This window comes from Callithrix jacchus, chromosome 3 (genome assembly GCF_049354715.1).
Source record: "Callithrix jacchus isolate 240 chromosome 3, calJac240_pri, whole genome shotgun sequence".
In the NCBI taxonomy this organism is placed as follows: domain Eukaryota; kingdom Metazoa; phylum Chordata; class Mammalia; order Primates; family Cebidae; genus Callithrix; species Callithrix jacchus.
In genome coordinates, this window is record NC_133504.1 from 188,554,095 (window position 1) to 188,573,679 (window position 19,585).

Consider the following 19,585-nt stretch of genomic DNA (forward strand, 5'->3'; position numbering starts at 1 on the left):
GTGTGGGGCTCCTTTCCAGCCGCGTACCCGAGTGTGAGGTCCCTAGGGGCAAGGTGAGATCCTGCCCAGGTGGCACTAGACTCATGGGGGGAAGGGCAGGTTGGGAGGGGCTCCAAAGAGAGGGAGTGGGGAGTCAGTGAGCTCCCCTGGCCTCACCCACCAGACCCCCGCTTCTGTAAGGAAAGGATAGATGGAGTCTCAGTCCCCGACACGCCTCACCATGTTCCTTCCCCTCTCAATCTCTCCAAGTGTGGCTTGGCACTGCCCTTGGCCCAGTGGCCCTGCTTCTTAGAGGCAGAGTGGCCAGAGCCTGGGGACAGGCCTGAGCTGCAGGCTTCCCTGGAAATACTCTCCAGGTCTGGGGAGGGGCGTCTCCAGGGCTTGCAGAGGTGGGTCACTGACCCAGGTGTGGCCCTGAGAGTGACCTTTTCAGGAGAGTCAGGGCTTTGGGGATTGGCAGCCAGGATCCTCCTCTAGAAAGAGCCATGGACACAGTGCTTTGTTGGCAGGGGTTTGCCTGGGTTCCCCCAACTGATGCCTGCTCTTACCTTCCTGCCCAGGATGGCGAGGTCATTGGCATCAACACGCTCAAGGTCACAGCGGGCATCTCCTTTGCCATCCCCTCCGACCGAATCACGCGCTTCCTCACAGAATTCCAAGACAAGCACATCAAAGGTAAAGAGCTCACCTGGAGGGGCCAGAGGCAGAGGCACTAACCCCCCAGCACTGGGGCCAGGGCCCGTTGGAGGTCCTGGGTGAACCTTGCTCACTACCGGCCAGGTCCTGTCTTCCACCCCGAAGCTAGGAGACCCCCGGGACAGCTTATTCTCAGCCTCTGGCAGGGTCTTCCCCCCTGCCTATCATCAATTCGTGGTCACATTCACCCCCTGCCCCTCCAAAGCGATCTCCCTTTGTCTGGGGATCTCTGATCTCAGCTCCCACCATCAGTTTCTTGCACTTTCTGGACTCCTCTTATCTGGGCTCTCCCTTAGTTGTCAGCTGTTTCTTTCCTTCCATCCATCTATCCATCTATCCACTCACCTATCCACTCATCCATCCATCCACTCACCTATCCACCCATCCATCCATCCATCCACCCACCCATCCACCCACCCACCCACCTATTCACCCATCAATCTATCCATCCATCCACTCACCTATCCACCCATCCATCCATCCATCCATCCACCCACCCACCCACCCACCCACCTATCCACCCATCAATCTATCCATCCATCCACTCACCTATCCACCCATCCATCCATCCATCCACCCACCCATCCACCCACCCACCCACCTATTCACCCATCAATCTATCCATCCATCCACTCACCTATCCACTCACCTATCCATCCATCTATCTATCCATCCACTCACCTATCCACCTGTCCGTCCATCCATCCATCCATCCATCCATCCATCCATCCATCCATCCACCCACCCACCCACCCACCTATCCACCCATCAATCCATCCATCCATCCAACCACCCACCTATCCACCCATCCATCCAACCACCCACCTATCCACCCATCCATCCATCTATCCATCCATCCACTCACCTCTCCACCCATCCACTCACCTATCCATCCATCCATCCATCTACCCACCCACCTATCCACCCATCAATCCACCCATCCATCCATGCATCCATCCATCCATCCACCCACCTATCCCCCCATCAATCCATCCATCCATCCATCCATCCATCCATCCATCCATCCATCCATGCATCCATACATCCACCCACAGCTTTCCACCCATTTACCCATTCATCCACCCATCTTTCCATCCATCCATTTACTATCCATCCACCTATCCATCATCCATCCACCCATCTATCCACCCACCTACCCAGCCATTCACCCATTCATCCATCCACCTATTCATCATCCATCTACCCACCCACTCACCATTTACCCATTTATCCATCCACCTATTATCCATCCATCCTATATCCAACCATCCACCCATCCACTCACGCAACCACTCATTTCTTCTTTCACCCAACAATTCTTCCATCATTCATCTATCCATCCATCCATCCATCCATCCACCCATCTATTCATCCATCCACCCGTCCACCCACCCACCCACCCACCCACCCATTCACCCACCCATCCACCATTTCTTCCTTCATTTTTTCCTTTCTTTCTTCTCTCTTTCCTTCCACCCCTCCACCCACCCACTCATTCACCTGTCACCTACCCATCCATCCATCCGTCTGCCCACCTAGATGTCCCTTGATCCCTATCCCTCTATTCTTCCTTTCTTCCATCATCTGCCCACTCCTGAGTACTCCCGCTTCCAGGCTGTGGGCCATGCAGATCACATGGTAGAGACTCCTCTATGCAAGGGTAGTTCAATATCCTGGTCCTTGGAAGTCACCCTCTTTCAAGCCCCCATTTCCTCACCCTCTTCCAGTAGGGATGTCCAGCCCACCCTGCCCACACCTAGCCTGCCATGAGCACCCATCTGGGAGAGGTCTCACTGGGGCACTTGGCAACTCTCCCAAGTGAGAGGACGCCCATCCCCTCCTTCAGTGGGTGGTCACAGCCACCTTCCAGAGCAGGGCTATACTTCTGATTGCAGGGCCTTTTTTGGGGGCCTCCACCTCCCCACTTTCTCTTCAGCCCTAGTGAGCTTCTCCCTCCTGCCCTTGTGTCTCCCATGCCCACCTCCTGGTCAATGCCCAGGCCTGACTCAGCAACTCACACTGCCACGTTGCTTTCCTGTCTCCTCCCAGCCCCCTCACTGGCAGTTCATTGAGAGCAAGGGCTTCCTCATGCTTGTCCCCTCCTCCATGACCCCGCCAGGCAAGTACATGGACCCCAGTGCAGCCAGGCCGGTGCCATGAGGGCTGGCCACAGGAAGAGCTGCTGTTGAGGATGCCGCCACTGTTCTTCTGTGTCCATTATGGGAAGGCGATCTGGAGCCAGGCAGAGCCTGTCTTTCCCAGGGAAGCTGAAGTCTTCTTCTCTTGAACAGCGGGCGCCATCCGACCTCTTGAGCCCATTCCCTGTTGGCTTCTAGGAAGCTCAGAACTAGATCCACGGGTACGCCCAGACCTCCTTTCCCTAATGGAGCTCCTTTCCCTCACGACCGAGCCTTTCCTGTTGAATTGTCCCGTTCTCCGTGGGCGCCTTTGACTGTGGCCCATTTTCTGGAAACCAGGGGAGCTGCTCTTTGCACACACTGAGCCGGGAGGCGACTTTCTCGGAAGTGGGCGGCAGCGTCCTCTTCCCTTCCTGCCGCTGTTTCTCCTCTCAGCCGGGACCCCCCAGGGTCTTTGTTGTACAGGGACTGTCCGAGTTAGTGCTGACCTCATCCCAGACCCCCGGGAAACGTCCCCTCTCCCCAAGGACAGCGCAGACCGAGGAACCTGATAACCTTAGCTGCACGGCACAGCTGCAATTTTAAACTCCCGAAGTTGACTGCTGTTTGTATTTGCTTTTCTTTTTTATTTAATAAAATCCAATGATCCAAACCCAGTTAAAGTTCTTTGAAGTGAACAATCTTTTTATTAAATCAAGGACACATTAAGTGCATTTCTTATTCTCATCTGGGGGGTGGGGTGCGGAGGCCTCTGGGGGGCTTTCAGGTAAAGAGTGGCCACCATGCATGTTTGGGGAGCCCCAGGAGGGCTTGGGGTCCAGCCAGTCTTAGGACCAGAGTGTAGCCCCACATGGGGTGGGGCCCTTTATGGGCATCTGCTCCTCTGTGGACTGTGGGGGACAGCGCAGTTCATAGGTGGGAGACCTCTGGCCTGGGAGGTAACCCCCTCATTTATCCTGTGGCCCACATGCCAAGGGAGAGCTGCAGGGAGGGGAGGGAACAGGGGAGTGGGCATGCGCCCTGGTCTCAGACATCATAAGATACCCCCGTCTCAGAGGCCTCATGGTTCCTCAGTCTCAGAGATCACAGGGTCCCCTGTTGTCAGAAACCAAAAGGTTCCCCAGTCTCAGAGGTTACAGGGTCCCCTGCTCTCAGGCCCCCATGCTGGGTGGAGCCCTGAGTCCTTTCCAATAGAGGAAAAGCCTGGCAGAGGCAGCCCAGCCACCTGGCAGGAGCAGGGCTGGGAGCAGGACGGGAGGGGAGCCTGATGGCCTCGTACATGGTGTGTGTTCCGCTCACCTCTCAAGTTCAAGGAGAATAGGCTTCAGAGTCCTGATCCTGAGCTCCGCCAGTCCTGCCTTCCCCACCTCCGGCCCAGGGGCATTACTGGGCCCCTACCTTCCCACGCACACAGTGGGTCTAAGTCAGCGGGAACCACAGCCACTGTTCACGTGCCGGCTCTGCCTCAGACTCCGGTGGGCTGTGAGCCAGACAGAGGTCCTGCCCTCCCACTTTCCTCCTAGCAGGGAGGTGGGCCACAAAAGCACCCCCAGATGCCACAGATCAGAGTGAGGGGCTCTGGGAGGAGGCTGGGGCCTCGAGGGCGAGGGCTGCACGGGATGATCCACCTCTGGCAGAGACTGTGGGAAGGGAGCGGGGCAGGCTCTGGAGGTTGCAGGGGACCCCCAGGCAATGGGAGCAGGAAGCCCCTATGTCCCGAGTGGGCTGTGTGGGGACCTGTTGAGGATCCGGTCTGCTGGATTTAGAAGCCACCTGGAGAGTGACTCCCCGGATTTACGGCTCCAGCCTGGCCCCTCCCACTCCAGGCTCAGACACCTGCCTGTGGGACATCCCCACTGATGTCTCAGCAGCTCCCACTCTCAGGGCACCTGACAGACCCCTGCTCCTGCAGCCCCTCCTGCTGTCCCCACACAGCTATGTCAGCCTCATCCCTCTGAGGACGAGGGACTTCCCACACCTCTCACCCACTGTCAGGGAGTCCACTGGCCCAGCCTTCAGGACACATCCACCCCTGGGCCTTTTTGCCACTGCGCCTCCACCTCTGGGTCCAGCGCCGGGGCACCTGCTGCTCTGGACCATTGCCTCTCCGGGCTCCTCCGGCCGCTGCCCCGTCCCCCACAGACCCTCCCGCAGCCAGAGAAAGGCAGATAACGTTTGGTGTCGGGGTCAAATCCAAAGCTTCCCAGGACCCACTGGACCCAGTGTCAGGCCTCCCCGCCAGCTCTGGCCCCATCTCCCACGTGCCTTACATCGGCCATTCATCTTTGGTGTGTTTAAATATTTGGCCCATTTAAAACGTTTAGGTTATTTGTGTTCTTATTAGCAGGTTGTGAGGGTTCTTCTGCATTCTCGATAGGAGCCCTTTATCAGATAATCGAATTTCAATTATTTTCTCCCGCTCTGTGGCTTGTCTTTTTGCCCTCTGAACAGTGTCTTTAAAGAGCAGAAGTTTGGCAAATTTTGATGACGTCTATTTTCTTAGTTTTTCATGCATTTGATGTTGTATCTAAGAAGTGTTGCTAACCCAAGATCAGAAAGATTTTTCTCCTACAATTTCTTGTATTTTTTTTTTTTTTTTCTTTTTTGAGACGGAGTTTAGCTCTTGTTACCCAGGTGGAGTGCAATGGCGCGATCTTGGCTCACCGCAACCTCCGCCTCCTGGGTTCAGGCAATTCTCCTGCCTCAGCCTCCCAAGTAGCTGGGATTACAGGCACGCGCCACCATGCCCAGCTGATTTTTTGTATTTTTAGTAGAGACGGGGTTTCACCATGTTGACCAGAATGGTCTCGATATCTTGACCTGGTGATCCCACCGCCTCGGCCTCCTCTCCTACAATTTCTTATGGAAGGTTTACTTTTCCAGGTTTCAGATTTAGGATTATGATGCACTTTGAATTATTATATTTCTAAAACACGCGAAGTATACATCGAGGTTTGGGGCTTTTGTTTGTTTGTTTTTGCCCTGGAAATTCAGTTGCTCTAGCACCATTTGTGGACAGACTGTCCTCTACTGAGGGGCCTTCACACCTTTGTCAAGAAGAGAGTGGCCGTGTGCCGTTCTAGCCGTCTGTCTGTATGCCGGCCTTGCACCGGCCGGCTCGCCATGGCTTTCCAGCAGCCCCAGCAGGCAGGCGGTGCGAGGCCCCTGACTTCATTCTTCATTCTCCAAGTTGCACGGGCTCTTCAGACCCTCTACATTTCTATGTGAATTTCAGAATAAGCTGGTCAGTTTCTACAGAAAGAAAAATAACGCCTGCTGGTGATCTGGAGAAATTTGGCATTTTAACGATGGCAACTCTTCCGACCTATGAATGCAGGACGCCGGTCCCTTTATTTATACCTTCCTTCACTTCCCTCCACAATGTTTTGTAGTTTTCAGTGTACTGGTTTTGTGCATTTTTCATCAGATTTATTCCTAAGTGTTTCTTAATTTTGGTGTTACTATAAATTATGTATTATTTTAAATTTCCGTTTCTGGTGGTTAGTTAAGAGAATATTCAAATTAGAATGATTTTTTTGAATGTTCACCATAAGATATCTTGCAAGCTCAGTAACTCACTTCCTGCTTCTAGAAACTTGTTTTTGTAAGATTCCCTCACATGTGCTGCATAGACAGCTGTGCCGTCTCTGAATAAAGACAGTCTTACTTCTTCCTTTCTGATCAGAATGCTGTTTTCTTCTTGCCTGGCTAGAACTTGCAGTAATATATTGAACGAAAGGGGTAAGAGTGGACCTCTCATCCCGTTCCTGGTCTTGGGGAGAAGACACTCCGTCTTTCACCGTTAAGTGTGCCATTGGCTAAAGGTCTGCGTGGGTATACTTCATCAGGGTGAAACGTTCCCTTTGGCTTCTGGTTTTCACTGGGAATGGATGTGAGCTTTCCTCAGATGCTTTTTGTGCATCTTTTGAGACGATCATGTGCATTTCCTTTTTAGCCTGTTAATGTGGTAGATTGCACTGGTTGATCTTTAAATGTTAAACCAAGTTTGCACTCCTGGGATGAACCTCACTTATTTGTGATGTATTATCCTTTTTCTTTTCTTTCTCTCTTTTTTTTTTTTAGATGAAATCTCACTCTTTTGCCCAGGCTGGAGTGGTGCAGTGTGCAGTCTCAGCTCACTGTAACCTCCACTTCCCAGGTTCAAGCAATTCTCCTACCTCAGCCTCCCGTGTAGTTGGGATTACAGGTGCCCACCACCATGCCCAGCTAATTTTTGTATGTTTAGTAGAAATGGGGTTTCACCATATTGGCCAGGCTGGTCTCAAACTCCTGATCTCAGGTGATCCGCCCTCCCAGGTCTCCCAAAGTGCTGGGATTACAGGTGTGAGCCAGCGTGCCTGGCTGTATTATCCTTTTACATGTACTGTTGGATTTGATTTTTAAAAGAATTTTTGTGTCTATTTTCATGAGGCATACTGGTGTAGTTTTATTTTCTGATTTTGACATCCAGATAATGCGGTTAGAAGTAGCCACGTGTTTTCAGTATTCTGGAGGAGTTTGCATAGAATTGGTACTCTTTCTTCCTTAAACGTCTGCTAGAATTCTCCAGTGAGATCTTTTGGGCTTGAAATTTTCTTTGTAGGAAGATTTTTAACTCCAAATTCAATTTCTTTAATAGATATAGTGCTATTTGGGTTATCTGTTTCTTCTTGAATAAGCTTTGGTAGTTTGGAAATTTCAAGACATTTGCTCCTTTTGTCTAAGTGATCAAATTCCTTTACATCAAGTTGTTCATAATATTCTCTCATTATCCTTTTAATGTCTGTAGGATCTGTAGTGATGTCACCTCAATATTTATAATTGTCTTTTCATGATCAATCTTGCTAAAGTTGTATCCATTTTATTGATCTCAAAGAATCAGCTTTTAGTTTTTATTTTCGCTATTGTTCTTTTTGATTTACATTCTTTGTTTCATTGATTCAGACCCTTGATTTCATTGAATCACACTCTTATCTTTATTATTGATTCACACTCAGCTTTAGTATTGATTCATACTCAGCTTTACTGATTCACATCTTATCTTTATTATTGATTCACACCCAGGTTTATTATTGACTCAGCTTTATTGATTCACACTCAGATTTATTATTGACTCAGCTTTATTATTGATTCACACTCAGCTTTATTATTGACTCAGCTTTATTATTGATTCACACTCAGCTTTATTGAGCCACACTCTTACCTTTATTATTGATTCACACTCTCAGCTTTATTAGTGATCCAAACTCAGCATTATTGATTCACACTCAACTTTATTATTGACTCTGCTTTATTATTGATTCATACTCAGATTTATTGATTCACACTCATCTTTATTATTGACTCAGCTTTATTATTGATTCACACTGAGATTTATTGATTCACACTCAGCTTTGAGTCACACTCTTATCTTTATTACTGCTTCACACTCTCAGCTTTATTATTGATCCAAACTCAGCATTACTGATTCACACTCAGCTTTATTATTGATTCACACTCATCTTTATTATTGACTCAGCTTCATTATTGATTCACACTCAGATTTATTGATTCACACTCAGCTTTACTGAGCCACAATCTTACCTTTATTATTGATTCACACTCTCAGCATTATTATTGATCCAAATTCAGCATTATTGATTCACACTCAGCTTTATTATTGATTCCCACTCATCTTTATTATTGACTCAGCTTTATTATTGATTCACACTCAGATTTATTGATTCACACTCAGCTTTACTGAGCCGCACTCTTACGTTTATTATTGATTCACTCTCAGCTTTATTATCCATTCATACTCTCAGCTTTTTTTTTCTTCTGCTTACTCTGAGTTTTCTTTGGTCTTCTTTTTCTAGTTTTTAGGTTGGAAAGTGAGTTTACTGATTTAAGACTTGTCTTCATTTTTATTTGGTTGAACATAATTTCTAATTTCTCTTTTGACTTATTGATGAGTAATTCAGAGTGTATTATTTAGTTTCCAAGTATTTGGAAATTTTCTAGATACCTGTCATTAATTGTGGTCAGAACTCTTATCTAAAATTAAAATTCTTAATGTATCGATTCTAGCTTATTTCTGGGCAAGAGAAACCTGTTAAGTCATAGACTGGAGCAGCTGGGGGGACCGAGGCACTGTCTCAGTGAGTTGTGCATGCAGTGCCCCAACCACAGGGCCTGGCATATGGTTAATACTCACTGGACATTAACAGCAAATATTATTTTGGGAGAGGCCAAGAGGAGGTGAGTTCAGTTCCAAGCAGGGAAAATCTGGGAACCAGCAGTATAAAAGCTGGAAAGGAGTGCCCCACTGGCCGCTGGTGTTAGGTTGGAGCTCAGCTAGGACAGCAGATGTTGGCGCTGGCGTGGATGGATGCAGGATGGGGTGGACATGAAGCCACCTTGGGGTTAGCCACAGTTGAGCTAGAATGCCCCTCAGCTCCATGATGGCGGTCAGGAGAGGGCAGCTCTGCCTGACCATGGGGGAACTGAGGTGGCTTGAGCAGAATGACAGCTGCTGCTTCCTGGTCCTGCAGGGGAATTTCTTTCCTCTGCCTGTCCCCTGAGGACGAGTGGTGGCTTCCACAGCAGTCCTAACCAAGTCTCACTGTGTTTCATTTCCAGACTGGAAGAAGCGCTTCATTGGCATACGGATGCGGACGATCACACCAAGGTGAGTGTCTGAAGAGTGCTGTTCCCTGCTGCCCCTTCATCTCGTCCCTCACCGGGGCCCTCCTTCCAAGCCCTGGCCAGCTGTGCTTGGCTCCCTGCAGGTGCCCAGATGGGCCAATGCACTCAGGCTTCTGACCGCTGCTCAGGCTAGCCCTTCTGCTTGGAGCCTTTCCCCACTTGCCTGATAGATTCCTTCTGCTTTTTCAGGACCCCATTCAGACGCCATCTCTTCCCCATGGCTGCTGTAACAAATTACTACAAACCTAGTGGCTTAAGACAGCAGAAATTTGTTCCCTTGCAGTTCTCAACTCAGGGATCGGAAGTCAAGGGGTCGGCAGGGCTGCACTGCCTCTGAGGCTCCAGGGAAAGCTACTTCCTTGCCCCTCCAGCTTCTGCTGGCTCCAGGCATCCTCGGCTTGTGGTTGCCTTGCTGCAGTCTCTGCCTCTGTCTTCACTTGACCTTCTCTCTGAGTATCTGTGTACACATCTCTCTCTCGTGTCTCTTATGAAAACAGACATCATTGGAGTTAGGGCCCACTCTAAATCAAGAAGGTCTCCCCTCAAGATTTTCCACTAATGACCTCTGTAAAGGTCCTATTTCCAAACAAGGTCACATTCTGAGGCTCTGGGTGTACGTGCATGTGGGGGAACACCATTCTGCATTCCCAGGACACTCAAGTGGGAGAAGGTGCCTCCTCATCACACACAGAGCCCTGGCCTCCCTCCCCAGACTTGAATTCATCCTGCTGTGTCAGAATCACCTGTTGTGGGAACGCCCCACCACACCCTGCCACCTACTTGGTGTCACCTCCTTGGGAGCAAGTACTGTGACCTGCTATCCCTCTACCCTTTCCCAGTACCAGGTCCACCCTGGAGCAGGCACCTGAAAATGCTGAATGAGTGCAAGAAAGAAGGGGCTGGGGGAGAGGAAGGGGAGGCAGGGTAGAAGGGAGACTGGAAGTGCAAAATTGAGCCTCAAGGTTTGAAGAAGGGAGAGGTCACAGCACTGGGAAACTGGGAGAATTCAAGAACACTCAAGTGACCATTTCCTCAAACCAGAGTCCCTACAGCTGTCATTCCTCCTGTTTCACGAACTCTGCTAATCTGTGAATGACATTTGAAGAACATTATAATCAACACCAGTGCACCAACTTATCTTTTGTTTCCTTTCTGTCTGTCTCTTTTATTCGTCTGTCGTCCCACTGCTGTTCGGTCTTCTGTCTTTTCATTCCATGACTCAGCATTGCCTGTCGATTCCGTGACTCAGCATTGCCTGTCGATTCCGTGACTCAGCATTGCCTGTCGATTCCATGACTCAGCATTGCCTTCTGTCCATTTCTCCTTCTATCCACCCATTGAGCATCATTCCTTCTTCCATCCATCCATCCATCCTCCGGCCCCCCCCTCCCACCTGTCCACCCATTCTCTCTCTTCTCTTCACGCTTCTAACCAGTCATTGCTACCACTTTTCTCTTGAGAAGCACGTCTGGTAGCGGACACAGAGTGGCAAGTAGTGGGACAAGACAGTGTGGGGCCCAGAGGAGCCTCCTTTTCTGGCCTGGTGCTGGAGGGCGGGAGGGGCAGCTTCATACCAAGGAGCTAGGCAAAGGCTCCAAGGAGCGGCCTTGACAGTGAACTCTTTCCAGCCTGGTGGATGAGCTGAAGGCCAGCAACCCGGACTTCCCAGGGGTCAGCCGTGGAATTTACGTGCAAGAGGTCGCGCCAAATTCACCTTCTCAGAGGTAGGCTCTGCCAGAGGAGACAAGGAGACGGAGACTGACGGAGGAATGGGGCAGGTCTGGGTCTTGGGCTGTGGCTGCCCCACTGACCTCATGTGACCTTGAGCTTCCCAGCAAAATGATGAGGAAGGGGCAGGTGGATTCTAGCATGTTCACTAAGCCAGGAGAGGCTGGAGACCTGAACCGTCCCTAGAGCCCTGACTGCGTCTGTCCGAGGTCCAGAGTGTCATTTCCTTTGAGAAGCAGAGGCTCAAGAGTCCCTGTTGGGCTAAGAACCTGCTCCAAGCCAGACTCTTTCACCAGCTGGGGGCCAGCCTGGGTCTTTCTGGGACAGCTTCCTCATTGTAAAATGGAGATAATTCAGCCTATTTTTTTTTTTTTTTTTTTTTGAGACAGAGTCTCACTCTGTTCCCGAGGCTGGAATGCAGTGGCACGATCTCAGTTCACTGCAACCTCCGCCTCCTGGGTTCAAGCGATTATCCTGCCTCAGCCTCCTGAGTAGCTGGGATTACAGGCATACCACCACACCTATTTTTTTCTTTTTATTAGAAATGGGGTTTCACCACATTGGCCACGCTGGTCTTGAACTCCTGACCTCAGGCGATCTGCCTGCCTTGGCCTCCCACAGTGCTGGGATTTCTACCCCTGGGGGCACTTTGTCAAGATTAAATAGAAAAAGCATTGTTTTCTTTGAAGTCTTCCCACACTAGAGAAATGTTGAGCCTGGCAACACCACAGGCTGAGGCAGGCATGTGGCAACATGACCACATGCTGGCGTGGCTGACCCATCCCCACGAAGGGCTCCAAGCCAGCCGCCTCCCTCCTCGGCCTAGGCCTTCATCTGCAGTGGGAAAAATCCACGAATAAGTGGACGCACACAGTTCAAACCCACCTGGTTCAAGGGCCAGCTGTGCTGTGCCTCTGCAGAGTCTGGGCTTGAAGGTGGGTGGCCCTACGTGACCTTCTGCCATGAGCACAGATGGCACACGTGTCCTGCCCATAGCAGGCCTGCAGTAGAAATGGTTGAAATGGTGTGACATTTTCCACACATGTCATCTCAGTTCATCCTCACTGCAGCCAGGAAGGTGCAGGCTCCTGCCTCACCCATTTTACAGATGGGGGCACTGAGGCTTAGAGGAGTTACCCTTCTGGGCCACGCAGCCAGCATGTGTGGGTTCTGATGCTGGTGCCCATGCAGCTGAGCACCGGCCCATCACCTTCCTTCCCGGCAATGGGGAGGTCTCCGCAAGGCTCATGCAGAGGGGAGGCTGGCCCCGCGAGCTCTGCCTCCCGCAGCAGAAGTCCTCCTCACTGCAGTAACAGCAGAACCTACTCCTGGGCCTTTGCAATTTGCAAAGCACGTCTGCACATAGGACCGTAGACATGAAAACTGAGGCTCCAAGGGACAGCGTGCCTGGCCCAGCTAGGAAGCCTGCAGCAGAGCTGGAACCCACCCTTCTGATGCTTGTGAGAAGGGGTTTGAAAGGTCGTTTGCCTGTAGTCTCACATTGGTTTTCTTCTGGAGTGAGAGCCTTGAGGCCGGGGCACTGTTCCTTCCCACGGAAATGACTTTTGTGGAAATGTCGTCATTGACCCTAACTGTGCGTCGCCCTGGGCCGGGCCTGAGTAGCCTGTGCCTGGAGAGCCTATGCCTGGGGAAGCTGTGCCTGGGGAGGCTGGGACTGGTGAGGCTGTGCCTGGGGAGGCTGTGCCTGGGGAGGCCGGGACTGGGAAGGCCGTGAATGGGGAGGCCAGGCCTAGGGAGGCTGTGCCTGGGGAGCCTATGCCTGGGGAGGCTGGGCCTGGGAAGGCCATGAATGGGGAGGCTGTGCCTGGGGAGGACGTGACTGGGGAAGCCGTGAATGGGGAGGCTGTGCCTGGGGAGGCCAGGACTGGGGAGGCCGGGACTGGGGAGGCTGTGCCTGGGGAGGCTGTGCCTGGGGAGGCCGGGACTGGGAAGGCCGTGAATGGGGAGGCCAGGCCTAGGGAGGCTGTGCCTGGGGAGCCTATGCCTGGGGAGGCTGGGCCTGGGAAGGCCGTGAATGGGGAGGCTGTGCCTGGGGAGGACGTGACTGGGGAAGCCGTGAATGGGGAGGCTGTGCCTGGGGAGGCCAGGACTGGGGAAGCCGTGAATGGGGAGGCTGTGCCTGGGGAGGCCAGGACTGGGGAGGCCGGGACTGGGGAGGCCGTGAATGGGGAGGCTGTGCCTGGGGAGGCCAGGACTGGGGAGGCCGGGACTGGGGAGGCTGTGAATGGGGAGGTTGTGCCTGGGGAGGCCAGGACTGGGGAGGCCGGGACTGGGGAGGCTGTGCCTGAGGAGGCCAGGACTGGGGAGGCCGGGCCTGGGGAGGCCGTGCCTGGAGAGGCTGGCGTGGTGACCCGGTCTCTCCTGTTGGCAGAGGTGGCATCCAAGATGGTGACATCATCGTCAAGGTCAACGGGCGTCCTCTGGTAGACTCGAGTGAGCTTCAGGAGGCCATCCTGAACGAATCTCCTCTCCTGCTGGAGGTCCGGCGGGGGAATGACGACCTCCTCTTCAGCATCGCACCTGAGGTGGTCATGTGAGGGGTGCGTTCCTCCACTGCCAAGCACCAGAACCTGCGGACAGCGGGGGACACCACTCCCGAGATCAGGACGAAGGACCACCGTCGGTCCTCAGCAGGGCAGCCGCCTCCTCCGGGCTGTCCAGGGCAGAGCAGAGGCTGGGCTTGGCCAGGGGCCAGAACTGCCGCCTGGGGAGCGTGGGATCCACATCCCAGTGCCAGGGAGGGAAGCCCAACGTCCCCTTGTACAGATGCTCCTGAAAGATACTTCCAGGTTCTCGGGATATTCACAGAACGGCCTTCTCCAGAGGTCCCCTCCTCTCCTAGCCTCCCGCCTCTGTGCCTGTAGACACCCATCTGCAGCACCCCCTGCCCCCCACCTCCTGCTGCAGGTCCGGGCTGCCAAGCCTCTTCCCCCCCTGACTAACGCTTACCTGACCTGAGACCCCGGCTTCCTTGTGCCCCAGGACTTACCAAGCCGTAGGGCTGGGGCTTCTGCCTGCCAGCCTGGGGTCTCTGGAGAGCAGGCCATGTCTGAGCCCCTCAGGGTTGGGGGTCCAGCCTGGAGCAGGCGCTGAGTGACTGTCCCCTGGCTGCGGAGCTGAGCCCTGCCCTGCAATGAGGTTTTCCTCCCCAGGCGGGCAGGAAGCCACAGGGAGCTTGTGGAAGGTCGGCTGCTGCCTCCGGAAGCTTCTCCCCTCCAAGGTGGCCACAGGATACCCTGCAGAGGACAGTGGACACGGGCCTGTGGGGTGTGAGGACTGAGCCGGCTTCCCCTTCCCACATGGCTCTGGGTTGCAGCAGCCACTTGCATGGAAGTGCCGCCTGGAGGCAAGCAGGCTCCTGGGCATCACCCGGTCCTCAGGGTAACACGTGTGTCCAAGGGGCATGTGTGAGCTTTTCTGTAAAATCGACTCCCAGTGTTGCTTGTACTGTATGTTTCTCTACTGTATGGAAAATAAAGTTTACAAGCACATGCTTCTCAGCCGACAGGGGCACTGGGGCAGCCTCCCCACGGCTGGCCACGGTTCTTCCTGGGTATCTATCTAACACATGACTGGGCATCCCTGCTCTAAAGACCTGCGCCTTTAGAGGGTTTCCACGACAGCTGAGCATTGGGGCACACCAGGTCTCAGGGTTGTGTGGCGCTACCTGCGCCTTTAGAGGGTTTCCACGACAGCTGAGCATTGGGGCACACCAGGTCTCAGGGTTGTGTGGCGCTACCTGCGCCTTTAGAGGGTTTCCACGACAGCTGAGCATTGGGGCACACCAGGTCTCAGGGTTGTGTGGCGCTACCTGCGCCTTTAGAGGGTTTCCACGACAGCTGAGCATTGGGGCACACCAGGTCTCAGGGTTGTGTGGCGCTACCTGCGCCTTTAGAGGGTTTCCACGACAGCTGAGCATTGGGGCACACCAGGTCTCAGGGTTGTGTGGCGCTACCTGCGCCTTTAGAGGGTTTCCACGACAGCTGAGCACTGGGGCACACCAGGTCTCAGGGTTGTGTGGCGCTGCAGAGGGCTGGCTCTGAGTCCTGCAGCCATGGCAAGCCCTGGCTCCACCTCTTATTTCCAGCTTCATGGTCTTGGGCAAGAGATGTCCCCTTCATCCCTGGCCTCTGCCTCTGTACAGCAGGAAGGCTGGCTCTGCTGAATTTCTGGTTGCCCCCAGACGCAAGGTGTCAGGTACAGCCTTGGGAAACCACCTGGCTTATGGGGAGCTCCCACTAAGCCCCACTGTGAGTGTCCAGTCATATGACAAAGTCTTTCCTTGTGCTATTTCACCCTCGCTGCAATGGAGAAACTGAGGCAGAGAGTGATTTCAATGAGCAGGAGGTCCAGGGACACAGCTCCCAGTGTCTGGAAGCAGAGCACTGGGAGTTGTGAACTTGCCCCCGCCCTCTGCTCCACCCAGAGTGGGCCACCCCCGCCAGGCCCCAAGCTGCTCTGGGTGGAGCAGGCGAGCAGGTCAAGTTCACCCCCACCAAGCCCCAAGCCATTCTGGCCTGGTCTAAGCTTCAGTCCACCTGCCAGCCTCAGACAGCCATGTCCACCCTCCAGGCCCTGCTCTCACTCTTGCCTGTGGCCTGGACTCTTCACACACACAGTGGCCCATGGGGTGTTGGGGGGCTGGGGTCGGGAAGAGGGCTTGGAGAGCCGTGACCTTACCGATTATCAGAGACCTGAGCAGGTAAGGAGGGTCGAGGGTCACAGGGAAGCCACGGTCCCATTCCCACGACTCTTCCAAATCTGAAGGGTCGGGGTCACTAGCGATTTCTGGGGTTCTGGGGGCTCAGGGGGAACTGGGTGTAGAATCCCTACACCCAGGGATTCTGCCTGTTCACACTGTCCCTGCGTCGATGTCCACCACATGAAGCCACTTCTCCCCTGACAACTGTTCCCACCTTGTGGGGGACAAGCCCTGACACCTCAGCTCAGACCACCTTCTCCACTCCTGCATCTGTCCACAAATGCCACAAATCACAACCCCACCAGCTCACTCTCAGGTGGGCTGAGCTCTCCTGGCTCTGTCTGGGTCGAGGTCACCTCGAAGCCTGGCTTTGAAGGCCTCCTGTTCAGCCCCGAGATCCTGTGTGGGGGCCTGAGGAGCACAGCGGGGCTGTGGCGTCAGGAGGCTGAGCTCAGATGACCCTCTGAGACTCGGTTTCTCTACCTGTCAAATGGAGATAATGTTTTCTTAATGGTGTGGGTTCCATTGAAGGGGATGACTGATTGAGCACTGGATTAAACACCGTGAGAAGGGTCCTGCTCACACTCCAGCCCCGAATGTCCCCCCCAGACATTGCTTCCCACCACCCTCCTGCTCCCTGCCCCTGGCGCCAAATGACCATGGCTTCGGATGCCCATCTGTAATGCAGGGAGGTGGGATGGGGCTCTCTGAGCTTGGGAGTGAGCCAGCCCAGGCTGTGGGCCCAGTTCTGATGCCCTCAAGGTGACCTCTGTGGGGGCCTTCAGCTCTGGGTGTCAGCATCCAGGAGGCCTGTGGCTGCCACCTCCCGAGGAAGAGGGACAGTGGCACTCAGGCAGCCCTCCCCTGATGGTGGTCACCCTCTTGCCTGCCCCAACTGTCCCTGTCATAGTGGGGGGTTGAGACCTCTGTCCTCCCAGCTTTTGAGACCTGACTGCTCCCTCTGGGCGGAGCCACCTCCCTAGCTGCCCCTCCAGCAGCCCCCGGTGAAAAACAACCTTTGCAGAGCCCGGCAGCTGCAGCCCAGCCATTGTGCAACCCTTGGGCTCCTGTGCAGCCCCAGCTGCTGGGCCACCACCCACCTCTCTGTGTGTCCCGTGAAGATGTAAACAGGGTGCTCACAGGCCAGCACCCACGAGGAGGAGTGCCCTGACCCAGGCTGGGTCCTCAGTGAACACTTGGAATCCCACAGGCACAGGTCCCCATGTCCCAGCACAGAGGCAGAAATGGAGGCCCGGAGAGGGCCTGCTCCAGGTCACATGTGAGCCAGTGAGTGGCCTCCAAGTGACCGGTGCTGGGCTCCCATCTGTTCCCTTAGGCAGCTGTGGTGCAGGTGCTGAAGGGCAGACCTCTGATGCCCTGGCCCAGGGCCCAGTCAGTGCGTCCGGGAGGGCGGCCCGCCTCCCACGGCAGACCCATGGGTCATGCATCTTCCTTCCAGAGTCCCTGCCTGCTCCCTCTGGGGCAGGTGGGCTCAGAACAGATGAGCACAGGTGGAAATGTCAGAATTGGGTCAGGGCTGAAGGAGCAGAGGAGTGTCCAGGGCTGTCACCCACGCCTGCTGCATTCCTACCAACCATTCCCTCTATGATAGGCTGAAGAATGGCCCCCAAAGGCATCCATGTGGTAACCTCGGAGCCCCAGAATATCTCATATGGCAAAAGGGACTTAGCACGTGATCTGGGCAAAGACCGTAAAGTGGGGACAGGATCCTGATTTTAGGGCGAGCCCGATGTGACACAAGAGTCCTTATAAGGGGGACCCAGAAAGGGTCAGCAGAAGGTAGAAAACGGGACGACGGAGCAAGAGGTGGGGGCGCTGTGGGGAGGAGCTGAGAATGCAGAGGACTTCCAGAAGCTGGAAAGGCAAGGAAATGTCCCTTCAGAGCCCCCAGAAGGAGCTGGCCCGCTGGCTTTTTGACTTGAGCCCACACAGACTGACTGTAGACACTGCGAGAGAAGTCCGTGCCGTGCTCGTTGCCAGGTTCATGATCATTCGTTAGAGCAGCTGCAGGAAATGCCCCAGCTCTTCAAGCTGGGCTCCAAATTCTCCCCCCCAGGAAGCCCCACCCTGCCCACGCTGAGTCCTGTGGTCTCCAGTTTCTGGCTTATTTCCTTGTTCCTCTGGATGTTGACTGCTCCTGCTCCCCACGCCATAGAAACACTTGCTCCAGGAGCTCAGGAACTTGGCTTGAATCCCAGCCATGTCCCCAGAGTCAACCCCAGAGCCAAGAGCAGAGCAGGTGCTCAGTGAATGAGTTTTAGTTCAAATGGGAGCCGTGGGCTAGAAAGCTCATCTCAGCTCTGTCATCCTGGGGCCCAGGCTGCCATGTCACTCCAAGCAACCCCCAAAATCCAGGATGCCAGGATGCAGGAATGCCAAAATGCCAGGATGCCAGGAATGCCAGGATCCAGGATGCCAGGATCCAGGATGCCAGGGAGGGGAAGATGCAGGGAGAAGAGGTGCAGGTGGGAGGAAAAGGGCCCCCTCTCCTCAGAGCTATGATTCTCTAAGGCCCAGCATCCTCTCTGAAAGTGGAGGGGCAATCTTCCCTCTGCAGAAATCCACCCCTGAAGGAGCAGGCCGTGCGCTGCCCTGCACCCACGCAGCCACCACGGAGCCCTCTCCCAGGACCCCTCTAGGCTCCAGGGATACCCCAGGCAGGAGGGCCTCCAAGGGGAAATCCCCTCTCCTCCTCACCTCGCCAGTCCCTGCCTCTGTCCCACTCCCTCCTCTCACTTCAGAAGAAGGGACCCCCTACTCCCTGGGCTCTGGGGCCGCCCTCCATGGCTCCTTAGAGGACACGATCCCTTATCTCACCTCTCACCACCTGAGAGCTGTCCTTTCCCTGATGTTTCATCAGTGGCCATAATCCGCACTCACCTTCCTGTCCCCAGAGTTCCCTCTGCCTTCTGGGGTCCAGAGGAGAGGTCACAGGTTGGCCATCTGCAAAACACTCCCTAACCCGCCATTCTCCTTTGACAAGTCTTCCTACCTTGAAGGTGACACGCTCTGACACCTCAGCTCAGACACCTTCTAGACCTCCAGTGTCTGCCTGAAAATGCCAGGGAAGGAGGCGATCGCCTCAAGAGGCAGGGCATCAGTGACCTTTGTGGGGACAGGGCTGCTCATGGGCTGGGCTGGAGGGAGGTTCTGGGGGGTCAGGACTTGCGTGCTGGTCATCTGGGGTTTGCTTTGTGATAGCGCATTGGTCTGTCAGGTTTCTCTGCAAATCCTCCCAGACAAGCAAACCTGGCCCTTCAAACCCAGACAAGGCAAACACTGGAAGAATATGCACAGCACACACGAGTATGTGCACTCAAGGCTCACACGCATGTGCACATTTGGATGCATGTGTGCATGGCATGGCACATGTGAGTGTGCAGACACAGCTCACATGAGTACACGCACACTCAGATACATGTGCACAGCATCGCACATGTAAGTGTGTACACTTCTGGCTCACATGAATTTTCACACAGATGCATGTGTGCGTGGCACAGCACATGCGAGTATGAACACTCAAGGCTCACATGAGTTCGTGCATGCATGCATGGGCACGGCACACATGGGTGACCTTCCTGAGAGCTGACAGACA

General features: G+C 54.0%; 1 protein-coding gene across 3 annotated transcripts in view; it reads left to right on the plus strand.

Annotated features, from left to right (window-relative positions):
- The window catches only part of HTRA3 (HtrA serine peptidase 3), a 39,046-nt gene extending 24,288 nt beyond the window's left edge, over positions 1–14,758 (plus strand). The window contains exons 6-9 of one of the 3 annotated variants that reach the window (XM_002746022.6): positions 561–675; positions 9,453–9,501; positions 11,147–11,242; positions 13,639–14,758. In XM_002746022.6, the coding sequence (XP_002746068.1) occupies positions 561–675; positions 9,453–9,501; positions 11,147–11,242; positions 13,639–13,804 (426 nt within the window). In that variant the 3' untranslated portion in view covers positions 13,805–14,758. Of the gene's footprint in view, positions 1–560; positions 676–2,745; positions 3,491–9,452; positions 9,502–11,146; positions 11,243–13,638 lie in introns of those variants that run through there. The other 2 variants (XM_008993673.5, XM_008993672.5) reach the window with 2 other exon arrangements.
- The last annotated feature ends 4,827 nt before the right edge of the window (positions 14,759–19,585 follow it).